At 44.6% G+C, this 21,741-nt stretch overlaps 1 protein-coding gene across 1 annotated transcript in view; it reads left to right on the top strand.

The window, feature by feature from the left end:
- Positions 1 to 20,773, top strand: part of CD72 (CD72 molecule) — a 196,254-nt gene extending 175,481 nt beyond the window's left edge. The window contains exon 8 of the mRNA XM_069626763.1: positions 18,195 to 20,773. Coding sequence (XP_069482864.1) covers positions 18,195 to 18,225 — 31 coding nt within the window. The 3' untranslated portion in view covers positions 18,226 to 20,773. The remainder of the gene's footprint in view (positions 1 to 18,194) is intronic.
- Positions 20,774 to 21,741: the final 968 nt, after the last annotated feature.

Below are 21,741 nucleotides of genomic sequence, written 5' to 3' on the forward strand. Positions count from 1 at the left end.
GGCATACCATCACTGTAATCACTGATCACAGGAATTTACAATTTTTGAAGACAGCGAAGGCCCAATCATCACGTCAACTTAGGTGGGCCTTGTTCTTCGCGGAATTCGATTTCGTGTTTACTTATCGACCGGGTTGTAAAAATGGCAAAGCAGATTCCTTATCTCGTATAGGAATGGGAGAAGCATATTCGAACCCTGAACCGGTGCCTATAATTTCAGAGAAAACAATCCTGGGTATAACTACTTTACAAACTCTAGAAGATATCCATTTAAAGATCCAACAACTTTTTGATCCAGCTGCCTTGCAGGAATGGCTAAAGAAAGGCCAAGATTATTCAGTCATCGATGAACTACCCTACTATCAAAGTCGTCTATTCCTACCACACAAGGAACTACAAGGACTAGTTATCTCCAATTATCACGATGCTTTGATTGAGGGACACCCAGGAATTGCAAACACAGAGGCCAAACTTAAAAGACAATTCTGGTGGCCCACCTGGCGAAGAGATGTAAAGTCATTTGTGCAATCTTGTGGTATCTGCACCCAAAACAAGAGTCTGAAGAAGAAACCAGCTGGTCTTTTACAACATTTGGATATTCCGCCTACACTATGGCACACCTTGTCCCTAGATTTTATTACTGACCTTTGAAACTTTGCATTATTTCTTTCTCCTGGTAATTACTGCTACCTCATGTGGTAGGCCGGGTTTGACAAAGTCCGCATTTGGCCTGAGATGTACCTGGAAATGATCGCTGAAAGTTGCTTTACAATATCTTGTGATAAGGTAGGAAACGGGGACATAACGGATCTTTAGGGCCCAAGGTAAGGAATGTGGATTAGAGTACCAGGAATGGTTGGCAGAGGGCACCTAAACTACAGGCCCACTGCCAGAGTCCCTTAGAGCCTTGACAGCATCAAGAATAATTGTGACCCTTCTCTGTACAGCAGAATTGGAGAATTAGATCCAGGTGCATTGATTTGTGTGCAACTGGAAAGCCTAGATTAGTGGGCGCTGCATTCAAACTGATGGTGTGGGTGGGATCCCAGAGGCAAAACAGGGTCTTATGATGCATCGGGCCAACAGGCGGTTCAATCTCGGGTCTGCAGGCTGCTTGCTGTCTCCAAGTTGTCTTGAAAGCTAATAATGAACTGCCTGGCAACAGCAATGGCATGGATAATGCCCTTGGAGGTTAAAGGGCACTGGGGGCCAGTACAGGAAACCTACAAGATCAGGTGCTCTATATTGCCCCTCCCAAAAGCATTTAAGTAGACAAGGTTGTCTGCAGAAGCACTGTCCCCTTCTGGGCAATTGAGTTGCCTGGTCAAAGGGTAGTTAAGGCAGACATGCTTCAGAGTTGTTCCAGCAGAGAGGCCAGTGAAGGAAAGGGTTTCTCTCCCCTCTCTGATATGCTACTTGACCCCAGTGGAAGGGCACTTTGAGATATGAACAACTCCAACAAGAATCACCTGAGCGGAGGATTCCCATCTAGACTGACATTTCTCTTGACCTCTGAAGGCGCTCACTCCACACATCACCAACAAAAACTCAGAATACAGGGCACATCCCAGTAGGGAATGAAACCAAGAGATTGGTTTGGAGATTCTGCAAAGGTTTATATAATATTCAGCATTGAGAGAACTCTGCTGCCTCGAGAGCGCACTGGCGAACAATACAAAAACAAAATATTTTAAAGGGTTACAGAGTCATCAGTAACGATTGCTATACAGTCTACAAGTTACATTTCCATTGGTTCGGGAGGGGGTGCACATATTGTTCTGTATGGGCCGGCTCCACGGGATTGGCTGATGACTTTGCGGGAGGATGGACATCACGTGGTTCAGCTGGGCCGGTCCATGCGAGGTGAAGGTTGGGTCAGGTCCGGAGACGCAGTTGGTTCTGGCTAAACTGATCTACACACTTATCCTAGACATGCAATAAAGAATGATCATCACTATACGTTTTAAGTATGAATAAAGGGCCTATAAATTGTACACGTGTGTTTGCATTATTGCACTTTAAGTCACTGGTGAGGTGAATGGTGCGGGAATCTGGCCCCTGAGATAACCTGTGGGGGTCGGTATTGATAGCTGTCAGGTCTGGCACATCAGAGCGGGACGGGGATGGAGTGACACATGTTAGTTTAGGATGGAATATACTGTGACAGGGTTCGTGTTTAATTGGGGGCACTCTAGGGTGGTCAGCAAGGAAAGGTCACCTTTCTGGTACATCAAAGGAATAGCTTAGGAGGGGTACACGGTTGAACAAGTAGTAATTTTCCAGCAGCGGGGGTGAGAGGTGCAGGAGCAGGTTTGTTGAGATGGATGAACTACAAGTCAGGGTTCGGCTCGGTCACACACGGGACAGTGATCTCAGAGGAAGAATGAAATTAATACATTGCTTGCTTGCAACATCTGCTCTCAGTGCATCTGTGAGAAAGGGACTTGGGAGGCACAGATGAAAAAGGTGGGGGCTGGCAGTGTTCGCTGTGTCCTCGGAGCTGCTGGCCTAGTCCAAAGATAGAGTCAAGGGTGCACAAAATTGAGTCCAAGGGCCTCATTAGGACTCCGGCGCTAAACCATGGTGCTATTAGTACCATGGTCCATGGCGGAGTCCGCCATGGCGGAATGGGGAATTACCACCCCATTCCGAGGTTGGCGGGGCGGTAATTCCCCATGCCGCCATGACCCTTCCCCATTCCCATTTTTGCCCCATAGGGCTCAATGGGAATGGGGAAGGCGACAATTACGGTACCGCAAATTGCGGTATCGTAATTGCCATCAAGGTCCCTTTGCGGGTCCCTACTTTAACGGCTGGTCTTGACCAGCCGTTAAGGTCGGGTCCCGTAAAGGGACCTCGTAATTAGGCGCTAAGTGTTTAACAGCGTTGCAGCCTTTTACGGCGCCGTGAAACACTTAGCGCCTGGGTCGCAATGAGGCCCTCAGTGTGTCTTGCGATAGCCCCACCTCTGCTTAAGCCTCCCAGGACACTGCCGACAGGTATTTGCTCTGAGCATTAGGTTTTTGAGATACTGACATCAGGGGTGCCAACTGAGATCTGTGCATTATTAAGTCACTTTTCCTAATACCAATAGGTATTTTCTAATATATTCCATTCATGCTGATTTTAGCATGAGATGTGTATATTTTCTCTGCTGAGTGCACCTTCAATTTTAGCTAGTTATGCTCTCAGCAGTTGCTGGCATGCAGCAAAAATGCACATGTGAGACTCTCTATAGATGCCAGGTGTTTGGTTGCAACCCTATGAGCTGGCAGGACCTAGTGGTAAAAACCACCAACAACCCTTTAATGCTTTTATACCTTGATTTACCTCTCAACCCCAATTGGGCCACCGAGCAGAGATAAGATCTCTGCCGTACATACCTATTCTGTGTCGGTTCAGTATTACTCCTGCATACAAATGACATGGCAAGCTTTAGCACAAGTTAGTAGTGTTAAGTATTATTAACGCGTGTTAATTCTTGAGGGTTTTCTTTAATCTATTTACCTGTTGGGGATTTGGTAGGAGGGACAGACTGTCAGAGGCAGACTGCCCGGGCAGCAAGGATGAAATCAGTAGAAGCAATAGGGAGTGTGGGAGAGTTACAGAGATACCAAGGGGCTCATGCTGAACTGGAGGCACTGTAAAATAATGTGTAAAAGTCATGCATAAAACCTTTATACACTATTTTTACGTTGCACCTTATTTTCATGCATTCATATGGTGGAGAGGGTGCATGGCTCGTAAGTTACAATTCCGCCTCCTTCAACTCCACTATACAAATACTCCAGCATTTCACGCCATCATTACAACAGGCCTCATTACGACCCTGGCGGCCGCGGTATGAACGGTGCCGGTAGGGTACCGCACCGTTCATACCGGGCCACCACATTACGAGTCTGCTTGCGGGTGGCGGTGTGCACATCTGGTCTGGCCAGACGTGCATACCGGCACCCGCGAGAAGACCAGGATACTAACAACGGACCCGTCATTAACAACGGGTCTGTTGTTAGCATCCTCCCCATTCCCATTGAGCCCTATGGGGGTTCAAATGGGAATGGGGACGTACCGGGTCCGGGTCCCGAAATTGGGAATTACCGGGCCCGCAAAAGTCGGAATGGCCTGGGAATTCCCATTTTTGGGGTCCCGGACACGAGTTTGGAGGTAGCCATGCCAGTAATGACAGCATGGCTACCTCCAAACTTGTAATGAGGCCCAATGTTTATTATATAGATTCCTATTTTTTTGGTAGGTGGCAGAGAGGCAAGGAGCAGAGAGTATAGTGAACTCAGATGGGTAGGCGGAGGTGGGAGATCATGAATGACTTTAAAAACAGGTAGCAGAAACATAAAAAGGAAGTGGTTTGCTGAGCCTTCCTGCATGGTGGTATTGGGTAGAGTTGAGAACTTCGTTGAAGGAAGCAAATGAAATATGTTAATGATGCTGCTTCCAGAATATATCTCCTCCTGGGTCACACTGGCTGAAAGTGTTTTATCTTTCCAAGGTCCCTATCGGACCATTCACCTTTGTTATTGGCCCAACCTCTCTCTTTTCATGTCTGCACTGGAAGGATTTTGAGAATTAAGGTAGATAGTTTAAATGATCGTGTTTTCAAAGCGTGTTTTCAAAAAGATATCTCTGGTATTTTCCAGTGATAGGAGAATCTACAATGATGCTCTGGGAATTAATTAAGGTTTATATCCCAGGGATTTTTATCTCCAAGGAGGGGAAGTGCTGTGTTCTATTGGAGGGGAGCTGGGTAAAATGGAAAGCAAACCAACAGAACTTGAGTCTTTTTATGCCAGCTTCAGGGATTGGTCTGGCCTGGCCACAATTTAAGACATCGTCGGAAAGTTTTATGATCTTGCTGACAAAGTGAAGTTACTCAGTTCCCATGTCTCAGACCCTAAGGTACTGAGGTGGGGAGAGCTCCCGTCACACCTTCACCTGTTTGAAATGGGGTGAAAGAGGTAGTACCATTACCTCCAACAGTAAAAACATCATATTTTAATTCATGTATTTATTTATTTTTGCTTTTATTTACAGCGTGCATAACCCGTACATATCTAGGCGCTAGTTTCATTGTGGAAGGGTAGGTTATTTATAATGCGTCTTTTATTTTTTCCCTTCCAAGCGCGGGTGCGCGACTCAAACCTGTGTTTGCTCAGCATGGTCTTGCTTCCAAGACCCGCGCGTTGCCACAGAGCTATCCTGTCATGATGCCTACCCCCCGACATCCAGACCAAGTCCATCAGTCCAGGGAGCAGGCATCCAGACACCTATTGAAAACCCAGCCACCCCGGTTAGGGGCTATCTGGGTTCAGTCTTGGCACCGTAGGCGCCAGACTCATATATGGGATCAGTCCTGGCGCCATAGGCGCCAGGCTCATATGAAGAAACTTACCTCATGCAGACCATGCTGCAAAGAATCCAAGCCAACGTGAGGCCTGGAAGGAGCTACTTTGTTTCAGGGACTATTTTTTACTCGGGTGTGGTCTTGGGGAACTTCTTACCTGGGACTACTTTGGAGGCTATTTTAACCACGTCCGATGGGCAGCACACGCTTCGCGTTATTCTGCATCCTGCAGCGTAATGCTCACTGTGCCTGTCAGTCCAGCATCCAGTCTTCTGCCACGCCCGCCTCGAATCCGGAGCTCCTAGAAAGAAGGGAAATAAGAAGAAAAGGTTAGAGCAAGAACATTACCTTCATTCTTCATCTGATCCTGGATCCTTCGCGCATTCGAACAAGGAAAAGACTTTATTTTGTGCGCGTCGCACTGCCAGCTGCAGCGCCGCGCTATACTTACCAGTCTTCACAGCACTTCCTCGACCCGGCGCTGCTCATCATTCATCGCCGAACTCCCGGCACCTAAGGCGATGAAGAAAGACAATAAGGTGAGCCGAGAAAACCAACAAAGACAATTTCTATTATCATTATAGACTTACCGAGTTACCGCCGGAGATATTATTCTTCTACACGCCACATCGTTTTACGCTGCACCTGTAAGGAGAGAGAAAGCACCAGGTAAAGCACTGGAATTTTTTACCAGACAGTGTTGGTTAACACAGACTCTTACCTAAACGCAATAAGCTGCTATGGGACAACTTCCTCTCGAATCAAGCTGCAAGACAAAGGAAGGAATCGGACAAGAGTGAATAACAGACATTTTGAACTCTTAAGAACCAAATACTTACCGCTTCTCGCCACTTACCTCGGAATATTCGTCTAGAACTCACCCAATTCCTTCGGACCAGTGAAGTAACTGGTTAACTACGCGCCCCTGCACTCCACGCAGGATGGAGAGCTCATCATTCAAAACCATAAGGTGAGACTGGTGAAAGGGAATATCGGAGGTAATTAGTGGGAAAACGTGGGGGTGTGCTCGCTCAATCCACGGGTGGCTAATTCCTTTTCTCCGCTTTCAGGAGAATACTCCTACGGGTCAAGCAGACGAAATTGAGCAGGCCAGTCCAGTCAGTCATCTCTGCACTACAATACACGTTACTGGAGGCCGCAGCTATCCAGTTCCGACCGCAGCTATCCAGTTCCGACCGTCGCCCCTGTGGGAGCCAGGTGAGTGTAACAGAACGCGAAGCCGCCCAACAAATTCCCACCCGGGCGTTATGGAGACCTTAGAAACTGACCAACTGGCCCAATTATTAGGGGAACTTAGGGCAGAAGTACATTCCGCCCGCCAAGAAACTAATGCTCTCAGGAGAGAACTGATTGTGTCTAAGGAACGCACTGATGATCTTGCTAGGCAACTGCTGCAAAACCAAGCTGGGCAAACACCCTTACCTGGACTCAGGGGAAACCCAACTCCTTCTCCATCAAGCAACCCTGTGCAAATAGTTTTACCTGGAAATATTCCTTTAGCACCACCAGAACGCTTTGCCGGAGACCCAAAAAGCTTCACCGTATTTATGAACCAGTGCCGCTTGCACTTTTTATGTAGACCTGGAGCCTTTCCGAATGATCGAGCCAAAGTAGCCTTTGTACTATCGTATATCAGTGGCAGCGCAGCTGATTGGTCACTTCCACAAGTCAACCAGGATGATCCTCTTCTTCGGGATTTTCAGGGCTTTCAAATAAGCATGGAAAGACTATTTGCCCGACATTTACAAGGACAGGCCTTGAATAACGAACTTTTGTCCCTACGACAGGGTAACCAGGATCTGCTCACCTACATCGCAACATTTAATAGGTTGGTGGTGGAAACCGGATGGCCTGAGGCAAAACGAATTACGTTATTTCATCGTGGACTCCGAGGAGAACTCAAAGATGTGTTAGCTCAAGTGGTGAATCCACCCCAGGATTGCGCTGAATATATAGACTTGGTAGTCCAGTTAGATCACAGACTTCAGAATAGAAAGGCTGATCGAGCTAAATTTGAGAATCGGGTATTTATTAAACCCAAGGTTACCCTCAAGAGAACAGATGCATCAGAACCCATGCAGATCGGGGGGGGGGGGGTTAAAGGACCCTTGACTCAAAAGGAAAAAGAAAAGAGACGACAATTGCAATTGTGTCTGTACTGTGGAACTTCGGGACATTTTCTACGAGATTGCCCTGTTAAACCACCCAAGAGGGTGGTAGGAGTTGCGGACAAAAGCCATATAGAGCCTGACTCAGGAAACGACCACGCCCGACAAGCGTAGAGGTCCGCTTGCCGAGTTTAAAAAAGGACATTCAGACCTTACACCTCATTGTGCCAATGGTCCTTATTGATCCAAGGCAGCCATCACGTATGCACGCAGTGAGAGCATACATTGATAGCGGGGCCATCGGAAACTGCATGGACCACGAATTGGCTACAAGGATGAACCTGCCTCTTTGCAAAAAGACCACAACTGATGTCATCACCACTGTCGATGGGACTGAAATTGCCTCTGGTACAGTAACTCAGTCCACTACAGAGGTGAAGCTGTTGGTTCAAGATGGGCATCGAGAAAGCATTGTGTTTGATTTAATCAAGGCCCCGCAGTTCCAAATAATTCTGGGAATGCCATGGTTGGAAACACATAATCCTTGTATTGAGTGCCGAGAGAAGAGAATGACCTTCTCGGATTGTGCACACACCTGTTACCCGGAAAAAACCTTGGATAAAGGCTTGGCCACTGTTGGTACTCTAATTGTGCAGTTACCTCAGGAATATCAAGAATTTCAGGATGTTTTTCAGAAAGAACAGGCAAAAACGTTACCGCCTCACAGATCATACAATTGTCAGATCGATCTTTTACCCGGTGCACAACCTCCATGCAGTAGGATCTATGCCCTTACGGAGCCCGAAAACCGTCATCTACGACAATACCTGGATCAATACCTTGCTAATGGATTCATTCGTCCATCCAAGTCCCCCGCAGCCTCAGCTTTATTCTTCGTGCCCAATAAGGAAGGCGACCTTAGAACGTGCATAGATTACCGCGCATTAAACCAAATTACGGTAAAAAACCGATACCCATTGCCTCTGATCCCCGAATTACTGGACCAAGTAAAGGATGCTTGTATCTACACCAAGTTAGATCTCCGAGGGGCATATCATCTGGTACGTGTAAAGAAAGGCGACGAATGGAAGACTGCCTTTCGCTCCAAGTATGGATTGTTCGAATATCAGGTGATGCCTTTCGGGTTGTGCAATGCACTGGCAGCCTTCCCGTATTTTATGAACGATGTCCTTCGATAACTCATTGACGTCTGTGTTGTTGTATACATAGACAATATCCTTGTGTACTCCTCCTCAGAATCAGACCATGTAAAGCACGTTTGTGCCGTTCTTGAAAAACTACGCCAGCATAAGTTATATGCAAAATTGGAAAAATGCAATCTTCAAGTGGCCATCACCTAGTTCAGTTAAAGGAGTACAAAGCATGCTTGGATTTGTTAATTTCTACCCCAGATTAATTCCAGAATTCTCACATATTGTCCACCCCATTACAGCACTCAGAACTCTTGCAAAAGAATAAGCCCTTCCTATGGACAGAAGAGGCTGAAAGGGCCTTCCAAGAACTAAAATTGAAATTCATGTCCGCACCTGTTTTAAAGCACCCACGCCCTGAACTTCCATACGCCCTGAACTTCCATACGTAGCTGAAACTGATGCACCCAGTTTAGCCAAGGGGGCTGTTCTTTCCCAGAAGGATCCTGAAACCGGCCAACTTCATCCAGAAGCATTCTGGTCAAGAACATTTTCGGCACCCAAATTAAACTATGCAGTTACCGATAAGGAGTTATTGGCCATCAAATCTGCATTCAAGGCTTGGCTGCATTATCTTCTCGGTGCCAGGCATACCATCACTGTAATCACCGATCAAAGGAATTTACAATATTTGAAGACAGCCAAGGCCCAATCATCACGTCAACTTAGGTGGGCCTTGTTCTTTGCGGAATTCGATTTCGTGATTACTTATCGACCAGGTTTTAAAAATGGCAAAGCAGATGCCTTATCTCGTATAGGAATGGGAGAAGCATATTCGAACCCTGAACCGGTGCCTATAATTTCGGAGAAAAGAATCCTGGGTATAACTACTTTACAAACTCTAGAAGATATCCATTTAAAGACCCAACAACTTTTCGATCCAGCTGCCTTGCAGGAATGGCTAAAGAAAGTCCAAGATTATTCAGTCATCGATGAACTACCCTACTATCAAGGTCGTCTATTCCTACCACACAAGGAACTACAAGAACTAGTTATCTCCAATTATCACAATGCTTTGATTGAGGGACACCCAGGAATTGCAAACACAGAGGCCAAAATTAAAAGACAATTCTGGTGGCCCACCTGGCGAAGAGACGTAAAGTCATTTGTGCAATCTTGTGGTATCTGCGCCCAAAATAAGAGTCTGAAGAAGAAACCAGCTGGTCTTTTACAACCTTTGGATATTCCGCCTACACCATGGCACACCTTGTCCCTAGATTTTATTACTGACCTTCCCCCATGTAGTGGATTTATCACCATTTTAGTTATAGTGGATCTTTTTTCCAAAATGGCTCACTTTATTCCTTTAAAAGGATTACCTTCAGCTTCAACTTTGGCCAAGGAATTTCTTGAAAACATTGTCCGAATACATGGATTTCCTTCCGTGTTGGTCTCTGACCGAGGTAGTCAGTTTATTTCGCAGTTTTGGAGGAAATGCTGTCTATTGGCGCAAATCGACGTGAGGTTATCAACCAGTCATCATCCCCAGACCGATGGTCAGACAGAGAGGACCAACCAGACTCTTGAGCAATACCTACGTTGCATGTTACACCAAACCCAAGGCAATTGGAAGGATATTTTATGGATTTCCGAATACGCATACAACTCTGTACATTCAGGAACCGGACAAAGCCCCTTTTATACCATATATGGGCATCATCCTCGGACCTCAGAACTCGACTCGCCCCAACATTTGGAAATGCCTGCAGTAAACCATCTACACGCTACTATTACACAAGCCTTTAAGGAGGCAACTGAACATTTGAAACGAGCAAAAGAAAAATACAAGAAAAATGCAGATCAACATAGAAGTGAAACCCCACAATACCAGGTTGGGAATCAAGTTTGGCTAGCTACAAGAAACCTACCTCTAAAAGGAACTCGGACTGTTAACCCTAGATATTTGGGACCTTACACCATTAAAGCCATTATCAACCCGGTGGCCGTCAAATTGGAATTACCTTCTAATATGCGAATTCATCCCGTCTTTCACGTTTCACTTCTGAAGCCAGTACAACCCAGAACCAGGTGAACCAAACCACCCGACCCCATCCTAATAGACGGGGAACCCGAATTCGAAGTTACAAATATCCTGGACTCTAACACGGTCAAATCACAACTTTTTTATTTAATTGACTGGAAGGGTTACGGGCCACAAGAAAGTTCATGGGAGCCTAGTGACCACGTTCATGCACCTCGATTGGTGGAAAGATTCCATTGGAATTTCCCAGACAAACCAGGACCAAGGAGAAGAACGACCTTAGGAGGGGCTTGGGGGGGAGTGCTGTCATGATGCCTACCCCCGGACATCCAGACCAGGTCCATCAGTCCAGGGAGCAGGCATCCAGATACCTATTGAAAACCCAGCCACCCCAGCTAGGGGCTATCTGGGTTCAGTCCTGGCGCCGTAGGCGCCAGGCTCATATATGGGATCAGTCCTGGCGCCATAGGCGCCAGGCTCACATGAAGAAACGTACCTCATGCAGACCATGCTGCAAAGAATTCAAGCCAGTGTGAGGCCTGGAAGGAACTACTTTGTTTCAGGACTATTTTTTACTCGGGTGTGGTCTTGGGGAACTTCTTACCTGGGACTACTTTGGAGGGTATTTAAACCACGCCCGATGTGCAACACACGCTTCGCGTTATTCTGCATCCTGCAGCGTAACGGTCACCGTGCCTGTCAGTCCAGCATCCAGTCTTCTGCCACGCCCGCCTCAAATCCGGAGCTCCTAGAAAGAAGGGCAATAAGAAGAAAAGGTCAGAGCAAGAACATTACCTTCATTCTTCATCTGATCCTGGGTCCTTCGCGCATTCGAACAAGGAAAGACTTTATTTTGTGTGCGTTGCACCGCCAGCTGCAGCGCCGCGCTATACTTACCAGTCTTCACAGCACCTCCTCGACCCGGCGCTGCTCATCATTCATCGCCGAACTCCTGGCACCTAAGGGGACGAAGAAAGACAATAAGGTGAGCCGAGAAAACCAACAAAGACAATTTCTATTATCATTATAGACTTACCGAGTTACCGCCGGAGATATTATTATTCTACACGCCACATCGTCTTACGCTGCACCTGTAAGGAGAGAGAAAGCAACAGGTTAAGCACTGGCATTTTTTACCGGACAGTGTTGGGTAACACAGACTCTTACCTAAACGCAATCAGCTGCTACGGGACAACCTCCTCTTGAATAAAGCTGCAAGACAAAGGAAGGAATCGGACAAGAGTGAATAACAGACATTTTGAACTCTTAAGAACCAAATACTTACGGCTCCTCGCCACTTACCTCGGAGTCAATATTCATCTGGAACTCACCCAATTCCTTCGGACCAGTGAAGTAACTGGTTATCTACGCGCCCCTGCACTCCACGCAGGATGGAAAGCTCATCATTCAAAACCATAAGGTGAGACTGATGAAAGGGAATATCGGAGGTGATTAGTGGGAAAACGGTGGGGGTGTGCTCGCTCAATCCACGGGTGGCTAATTCCTTTTCTCCGCTTTCAGGAGAATACCCCTACAGGTCAAGCAGACGGAATTGAGCAGGCCAGTCCAGTCAGTCATCTCTGCACTACAATACACGTTGGTGGAGGCCGCAGCTATCCAGTTCCGACCGTCGCCCCTGTGGGAGCCAGGTGAGCGTAACATATCCTCCTATCCCCGCTGTAAAAAATGCATTCTGTTAGATCGTTCTAACTGATAAACAAATACATTCGCATCTGGACCATGTTGCTCTGTATTAGATTGAGGATCATGGGAGGAATACACTGAACAGTGTTGGTAACTTGGAAGAATATCTAGGGGCTTGCTTTAGCTGGACCGGACAATCTTGCATTCGATTTTTATAAGACTTTAGCAGCGCTGCTCATGCCACACTTTGTAGGGATTTATGAGGAAGTTATTACTTTGGGTTCACTCCTGTGTTTCACCCATGAAAAATTGATCACACTTTTGTGAAAACCCAATCAATTCCGTAAGGGATGTTCTTGCTATCGCCCTGTTCAACTTATATACATAGTCAATAAGATTCTAGTCTAGGCACTAGCCCACTGTCTTCTTCAACTCATGCTGCAGATTATCATGTCCCATCAATGTGTCTTTAGTCCAGTTTGCTCTGTGTTTTATAATCTCAAAAGACTCTTCTCTGGGTTGCATCATGCTCGACCTGACCTTCCTTTGGCAGCCACACTGCTGGACGCTGATAGTCCATTCGACTCTGTGGAATGCCCTTTCACTATAACAGTCCTGCAACAGATATGTTGGGATCTCTTTCCTTGATCAGGATGCTATGTAATTACTTCTAGATATGAAATGTATGTACATTGCTAGTATGTGATCCCTCCTCAGAGAAATATGCTTGATCCATATAACAAAACAACAACAAGACTTTGGCCGAGTTGCGCTCTATAAGAAATAAAACAATAACAATAATAATAATAATCCCAGCCCAAACTCTGGGACTAGGAACAGTGTGTTTTTAATCTGCTTTATTTAAAATGATAAATCAAGAATTTTTGTCTCAGTAATGTTTTCATGCCAGTTTGCACAAACATCTATACATAAAAAAACAAATATGAATGGCTAGGCTATTCTAGAGAACAGAATTAAATACTCCACAATAGTGACATGTACATTGGCACATGTTTAATAATGAAAAAAACAGATATTTAGAGACAGTTTAAACAAAATAATTCACATTTTTTTTTTTAAACCATTGACAGGTCAGGGTCAGGTCAGAGAACAATATTGCCTTAAAATACGGTTCTGTTATTCTTGGGCTAATTCTCATATGAAATGCTGGACACAATCTGTGACACTCTATTCCAAGTGCAGGCACAGATAAAAACATGTTATTTGTGGGGTTGACTTGGCTCCAATTATTTTAAAGTCTTGGGATTGAGAATTGTGGTTCTGCTTGGAATGCTGGGACAGTAGTGTCTAACTTGCTCACTATTCTCTACACCCCAACCCCATCTGTTCTAATCAAAAACGATTGCACTGGAGTACAAATGGGAGGGAGATGGCATGTGAGGAGGCACACACAGCGCGGGGTTGGGGGGGTTGTTTGGTTATTCACCTGTCCATTGACTGCCTGTGGCAGTGCTAAACCCTATGGCCTTTCCCACCCACGGCCTGCCACTCCCCGACAAAAACACATCCTCTTGAAATCTCTTTGAGCTATATCTCTAATGCAAGTGACTGCAAGTGCTATTTCTAAGCAGTCCTCTGAGCGTTAATGGCTGAATTCCAACTAATTTTATTTCTTTATTTATTTTATTTATTACATTGGTTACACGCCCAGACCCTCGGGTATCACGGCGAGATTACATAGATCATTATTCACATTTGCATACATAATAAGCACATGGTTACACATTGAGTTAAAGCTGAATACATTCTAGACATTCTTTCTTATAAAATGGAGAACACAATACGCATAGGTAACAGGATAATGCAAGAGAGAAGGTTACAGCTATATTTACAGTTGCCCAGGGTTGTTGGACATCATGTTATTTGAAAAGCCATGTTTTGAGTGATTGTTTGAAGACAGCAAGGGAACTCACTTCTTTAATGCTATTGGGAAGGGAGTTCCAGTGTTTGGGGGCTAAGTGTTTGAAGCTACTGCCGCTCGCTTTGTGGTTCTTGAAGCGAGGGATTTCCAGTAGTTGCTAGTAGTGTGATCTGAGTGTTCTTAAGACAGTTTTTTTGTGTAGAACTTTATTAAGATATATGGGACCTGAGCCCTGCTGGCATTTGTAGGAAATGCACATGGTTTTGAAGATGATTCTCTCTGCAATTGGTAGCCAGTGATGCTCTCTTCTAGTCTTAGAAATGTGGTCGGATTTCCTTATACCGAGAGCTGCTCTTAGGGTTTTATTTTGTATGAGTTGTCGTTTTTTTAGATTAGATTTGGAAGTGCCTAGTAGTAAAACATTACAGTAGTCAAGTTGTGACACTATTAGAGCTCTGGCCAGGGTGACGCAGTTGGCAGGGGTGAGAAATTGTCTACTTAAGGCAAATAGTTTCGCTGTGTAGAAGGTGGTTGATGAGAGGCTACTAATGTGTTTATTCATTTTTAGATTAGCATCCAAGTAAACTCCTAAGGTTTTTACTTGTTTCAAGACAGGTATCATGGTACCATCGATGTTAATAGAGGTGTAATCAACGTGAAGGGCACTGATTTTAGACTGTGATCCCACTATGAGGATCTCAGTCTTCTCATCATTTAGACAGAGGCTATTTAGAGACATCCAATGTTATTGATGTCGGGTATAGTTTCCTGAGAGCGGGATGAGGATCTGGGTGTCATCCGTGAAGTTGGTGTAGAGGACACCCATATCGTCTAATGCTGAGAAGAGGAGTTTCATATATGCATTATACAGTGTAGGAGAGAGGCAAGAACCTTGGGGAGCTCCTATAGGGATGGGGATGGGGTCATCAGCTTCCTTACCTTTAGCGACTCTGGATGTACGGTCAGCTAAAAAGGATTTAATCCACAAGGTGGCATCCATGAAAAGTTGAAGTCTTTGGCTAGGGTGTTGCAGAGTTTATCGTGGTCCACGAGGTCGAACGCTGCAGAGAGGTCTAATAAGCGGAGGATACATAGTTTGCCTGAGTCTCTAATGGTATCCATCTGGATTTTAGGGATAGGAATAGAATAGGGCTGTTTCTGTACTATGGTTAGGCCTGAATCCGGACTGTCTTGCTCCGAGGAGATGGTGGTTTTCTAAATGAGATTGGACTTGGTTATAAGCTATTTTGTCAATGATTTTAAGTAAGAAGGGAACTGTCGTTATTGGGCGGTAATTAGTGGGAACAGTCGGCTCTAGAGTAGTTTTTTTTAGTAATGGGGTGACTCATGCTTCTTTGATGCTGGCTGGGACCAGATTGGCTTTGAAGGACGAGTTCACGAAATTGGTGATGATGGGAGTGAGGGTGTGGGTGCAAGATTTGACTATTTGTGCTGGGACTGAATCTCCTTTGCAATTAGATGCTTTGTGTTTGGAGATTGTGTTGTAGACAGATTCTTGGGAGACTGGGGTGAAGGCAATGGGTGGGCTGGCTGTACCAGCAGTGTTGAGAATATGTTTGACATTAGGGGGTTTACTTGCTAGTACATCTTTTTTGGTGGCGATTTTGGATTGTAGCAGTTTGATTTTGGCGGCTAAAGCATTTTGTATGGTGGCACACCAATCTTTACTTGGTTTGGTGGGGTTTGTGACTGGGATAGAATAGTTCTTTTGAGTCAGATGCAGCGTTGCTGATCCTTGTGTTGTAGGCGTTTGCTTTGGTTACGATTATGGCTGATTTGTAATTATTATTTGATAGGAGAAAGGCATTTTTTGATTCAGGTGTAGGGGTTTTTACTAAAGGCATGTTCTAAAGCAGGTTTCCTTCTTCTGAGGGCAACCAAGTCCTCGTTAAACCAGAAGTACAACCTTTTTTCTGTGCGTTTTGTTTTAGTGGTTAGTGGTGCTAGTTCGTTGATTGTGGAGGTGAGACAGTTTTTGTAGATGTCTGCTAGGTGACAAGGGTTATCACTGGAGATTATCGCAATATCTAAGGCTTTGCTGAGCAGGGGATTGATGCTGTCAGGTGTGAGGTTACTGAGGTTTCTAACTTCGTGGCTGTGTGTAGATTTTTGTACAGCGAGGGGGGGTTCGGCAATGATAATGGTAAACTGGATGATGAAGTGGTCCGTCCAACTGAGTGGGGAGAAATCCAGGCTTCATTGAGTGACAAGATGAGGCAGACACTGTCTATGAGTTGCTAGTGTTCTATTCTAGTCCCATGGACCTCTGGGCCTCTATATATTTCACATAATTGACAGGGGAGCCTCACCGCACACTGCTCATAACGAATCTGGACAGGCATGTTTTGCAACGAGCCAATAGCACAACCATTTAAGATGACTTGTGGGCAGAATATACATTGTTTCAATGAAGCTTATTGGTGGTGTTCTGCCTCATTCTAATACTAAGAGTCTACAACCAGTGTAGCAAAAATGTATTAACCAAGTGTGACTTTAGACACTTCATTCATAAGCTTTGAAGCCCTGTTAAAAGCAAGTATTGACAAATAAATGGTTTTGGAGTCAAATTCCCAGGTACTCCCACCATTTTCCAGTTGTTCACATCGTATGGCCAGGTAGAACCAGTTCAAGCCAAATGCCAATCCCATGCCAAAGCAACATCCAGAACTGTTGGCTTTACCAATGCCTTGGTCTTGGGAGGATAGCTCAGGGCCAACGTGCTCGCATTGGAGGGAAGACGACATGGAGCACCACAGGTTCGATCTCCGAGTCCGCGCTTAGAAACCACTAGGCATTAAGAGCATTATAAATAACCTACCATATCATATCGATTTCACTGGAGTACAAATAGGAGGGAGGTGGCATGTGAGGAGGGACACACAGCGCGGGGGTAGTTTGGTTATTCACCTGTCTATTGACTGCCTGTGGCAGTGCTAAACCCTATGGCCTTTCCCACCCACGGCCTGCCACTCCCTGACAAAAACACATCCTCTTGAAATCTCTTTGAGCTATATCTCTAAAGCAGTAGCATCAAACCTTGTGCTGCAAGTGACTGCAAGTGCTGTTTCTAAGCAGTCCTCTGAGCGTTACTGGCTTAATTCCAACTAAGAATCCACAACCAGTGTAGTAAAAATGTATTAACCAAGTGTGCCTTTAGCCACTTAATTTATAAGCTTTAAAGCCCTTTTAAAAACAAGTATTGACAAAGAAATGGTTTTGGAGTCTACGTAGGTAGTAGGCACATTGTCCAGCTCTGGTATCAAATTCTCAGATACTACCACCATTTTCCGGTTGTTCACATCGTATGGCCAGGAAGAACCAGTTCCTGCCAAATGCCAATCCCATGCCAAAGCAACATCCAGAACTGTTGGCTTTGCCAAGGCCTTGGTCTTGGGAGGATAGCTCAGGGGCAATGTGCTCGCCTTGGAAGGAAGACGACACGGGCCACCATAGGTTCGATCCCCGGGTCCACGCTTAGAAACCTCTGGGTATTAAGTGCGTTATAAATAACCTATCATATCATATCAAGAGTTGGCGGAGATCTTTGTGCCTGATGATTGTTTTAGGTTGCATTTGTATGGCTAGATCTTGGGTAAAAAGGCTGCTCCCGAAAATCCACGCTTCATTGAGTGACAAGATGAGGCAGACACTGTCTATGAGTTGCTAGTGTTCTATTCTAGTCCCATGGACCTCTGGACCTCTATATATTTCACATAATTGACAGGGGAGCCTCACCGCTCACTGTTCATAGCGAATCTGGACAGGCATGTTTCGCAACGAGCCAATAGCACAACCGTTTAAGATGACTTGTGGGTAGGATATACATTGTTTCAATTAAGCTTATTGGTGGTGTTCTGCCTCATTGTAATATTATTATTAGTTTAAGTACCTGTTAATTTGTTAGTTTAGTTTGGCCGATAGAAGGCGTCTTGTGCGAGTCCAACTGCCTAATGCATGTTTTTCCATTACAGAACCCACTTGCCTGGTTTTGATGTCAAGTAAAATGGATTCATCCAGAAAAAAATTGCAAACATCAAGAGCCTTAGAATTACAATGCCAGAATAATTCACCCGGAATAACGAGCAATGAACGAACTAAAGATCAAACGTCCTCATATGTTATATCCAGCAAAGCACTTTTCACAGGTTGATCTTGCACGGTTGCTGAACACGATTCCTAACTATGGCAGATATACACTTAAATATTCAATTTCCTTGAGCAGCCTGTACAGAATGCCTCCAATCCCACTGCTCAATTATATTCCATTCATTCTGTAGCATATAGTAGGTTAAAAAGTGTAGGCAAGTATAGCTCTCAAAAAGGGAGGGTAGGGTGATGTCTGCCTGATAACAGCACACCAGATCAGTAAAAGACTGTATAGTAAATATGCATTGTGTGGCACAATTAAGGTATATAGTTTTGCAAAATGATCTAGGTCAGAATTTGTTAGCACACTCTTTTGATTCTCAGAGCAATTGTTTGGACGCACTCCACACCTCGCTCACATAGACTTGTGTTCTGAAGGTTACGCCAACACCCCGCTAATGAAAGCATTTTTAACCCAAACTGGATATTTTTGTATTTCCAGTTTTTATTGTGCACAGTTGCAAACATCTCTAGCACTTGGACACCCTGAACACATTTCCTATAAAACAATCATTTCAAATATTTCCTTATGTCTAGCAGAATTAGCAAATTACACTATTTCTAGAAAGGATGCAACTTGCAAAACTGATTACATTAAAATGTGTGGATTTCTTTTGTATTTATGTCAATGTGTAATTTACAATACAACTTGTAGAAGTGTATTACATTCTGAAGCAACTCTAAAAAAAATATACAAAAGTCCTCATCATTCTGTCCGCTAAAAAACAAATTGTCCACCAATGGCTGAATAATATGTGCCTAAATGCATTTGATCCGCAGGTCATGGATTTAGCAAAATCCTTAGGATTCACCATTTATAGCAACCTATCCTTCCAAGAAGGCCCAAACAGCTTGGCTCCAAATCTCCACCCTTTGCAAAATTAAACCCTTCATCCTGTCGCAGGACTTCAGGACTACAGTGTAGGCCCTTGTGGTCATGCACATCAATGGAGCAAAGTCCCTTTTGGAGGGCTCCTAGCGGCTCACTTGGTTCTTGTAAAAGAAGTCCACCACACTGTAGCCCATCTGATAACAGGTGTGCGGAAATTTGACCGAATCACACCTGTCCTATGAGGCTTACACTCAAGACCAGGATACTGTTCAAGACTATTTGTATCATCTACAAAGCAGTCACAAGTAGCACACCGGCGTACCTGTCAGCTAAGCTCCACATATCTGATGGCACACGCTCCTTGTGCAGCAAACCGATCAACTGACTCAAACCACAACTACTCTGCAAAGAGATGAACGACAGACAATCCTTCTCTTGTCACACACCTACCATCGGGAACGCAATCCCTGTATCTGCTCGAAAGGCCCCCAATTCTTCAATTTCGCAAACCTCTCAAAATGTGGGTTTTTCAACAGCACCTGACCATGAACAAAGGGATACCGATAAAGGGGGGGGGCGAAGACTAAAACTCTGAAATATAGTGTGTTGACAAAAGTGAACACGGCTGAGGGATGTCCACAGTTCAAAAAGAAATAAAAGGATTTGTAAAGGTGACAGAAGCAATTACATGGAAAGCCGAACTGAACCTATCGAGGGAGAAAGTCAAATAGGATCTGAGCCCGGAAGAGAGGGATCCAAGGGTGAGTAGCCAGCAACCACCGACCCGTGAATGATACAAAGAAAAGTACAAGAGGGAAAGACCTTGAATGCATGCTATGCCTGAGTGAACCAGACAAAGAGAAAAGAAGCTGATATTTGAGATGGTTTTGAGCACGGAAGAGGGGGAACAAGGGTGAAGAGCTGTCACCCAAATAAAACCAGAGAAGAACTCTAGAACTTTTTGCTGAACTTTAGTGTTGATGCTTTGAACCTGTCAGGCCCTCAGAATCAAGAAACGTAACTACTGATGGTCCTGATATAGCAAGGAACTTTCTAGGTATCTGCGCTGTGCACGGAAGAGGGGGATCCAAGGGTGAAAGGCATCACCCAATGTGCAAGAAGAAAGAAACTTTTTGTTTATTATGTTGAATACATCAGGTCCACGGCGACAAGAGACATTTTGTAGAAAAGAGATTTAACCACTGAAGGCCCTGATTGCTGAGAACAGAACTGTTGACTGTTGCTGAGAAAGCTCGAGCGTGTGCTATGCTCTGGAATCCCACCTTATCCTGTGCTTAAAACCTGGGGAAGGGAAACCCCGACTACTGCATACTGACTTATTATTTGTGAACTCTTCTTTCTTTCTTAAGAACATTATCCCACACTTAATTTGTATATAGCGCAAGGATTGGCAATCGTTTTTTTAGCATAGGCCTTTTTATTTGACAAGACGCCGCAAGGACTGTATTATTTTCATTTGTGGTTGAAGCTTGCTTCCATCTTAGATTTAGGTTTAGATTAGGTGTTTTTCCAACCTATCTTTGCAGTTTAATAAACACCCTTGTACTGTGATCACTTGTGTCTGTCTTTGATGTTGCCACCATGTGTTCCTTACAGAACCTTCCTTAGTACGCTCGCATCTCATTTAATTCAAGTCCTTCAGACTATATTCACTATATGAAAAAGGCATCTCATCCTTTTTAAAATTCTTTTGGATATGTTTCAATCTTATAACACCTGAGCAATTCTTCACGGTCTTATTGGCTTTACCTCACTCGTCAAAGTGATTGCAATTCAATCAAATAGACTGCAAGGTCTCTATCAAAAGAATTTCTAAATTAGCCATCTTGCTCCACAAACACAGGTAAGCTTATGAGGGCTTCATTCACCAAGGAATGCTTGCCTAATTCTAGACAGATTTACTGTTTTGAAAGACCACTGCGCAGGCCGAGTGTTTCTTTCCTAAAATTTCTCTCTGGTTTTCTGCAATGCTTCTTCTGTTCACAACAAACTCATCCCATCCCAAGAATGGCTGCTAGTTTTGACTTCCATACTTTACGGTAGGTCACAATTCTCAATTTCATAAAAGCGACAAGATTCAGCGTTCCTCATCACCAGAAAACACCACAGGGAGTGTTGCAGATGGGAGCAGATGTGCATTCCAGCCGATGTGGCAGCATGTTTCTTACAGAAGTCAATATAAATCATAAACTGAGGAGTAGCCCTTTACATCACTTGATCCACTTTAAATATGTGTGTGTCCTGAACAGTAGACATCTAGAAGAAAAACATACCCCTTTAAAAATACATAGTTGTGTCTCATGTTCCCAGGGGCAGGACTGCCATGAACTCCTAATGTTCTAGTTGTACCCTTCTATATGGGAATCTTTTAAGCCATTTTCAGGGGATTAATGGCAGTACCCTGAATGAATGACACATGAATGACAATTGTCCCGACACATCAGGACTGTCTAAATGCCTCGCATGAGCTCTCCTTGTGTTATCAGCATCAACTGGTAAGCGCAACTCAAAGTAAGAAT

Source organism: Ambystoma mexicanum, chromosome 6p (genome assembly GCF_040938575.1).
Source record: "Ambystoma mexicanum isolate Mex_15411 chromosome 6p, UKY_AmexF1_1, whole genome shotgun sequence".
Classification (NCBI taxonomy): domain Eukaryota; kingdom Metazoa; phylum Chordata; class Amphibia; order Caudata; family Ambystomatidae; genus Ambystoma; species Ambystoma mexicanum.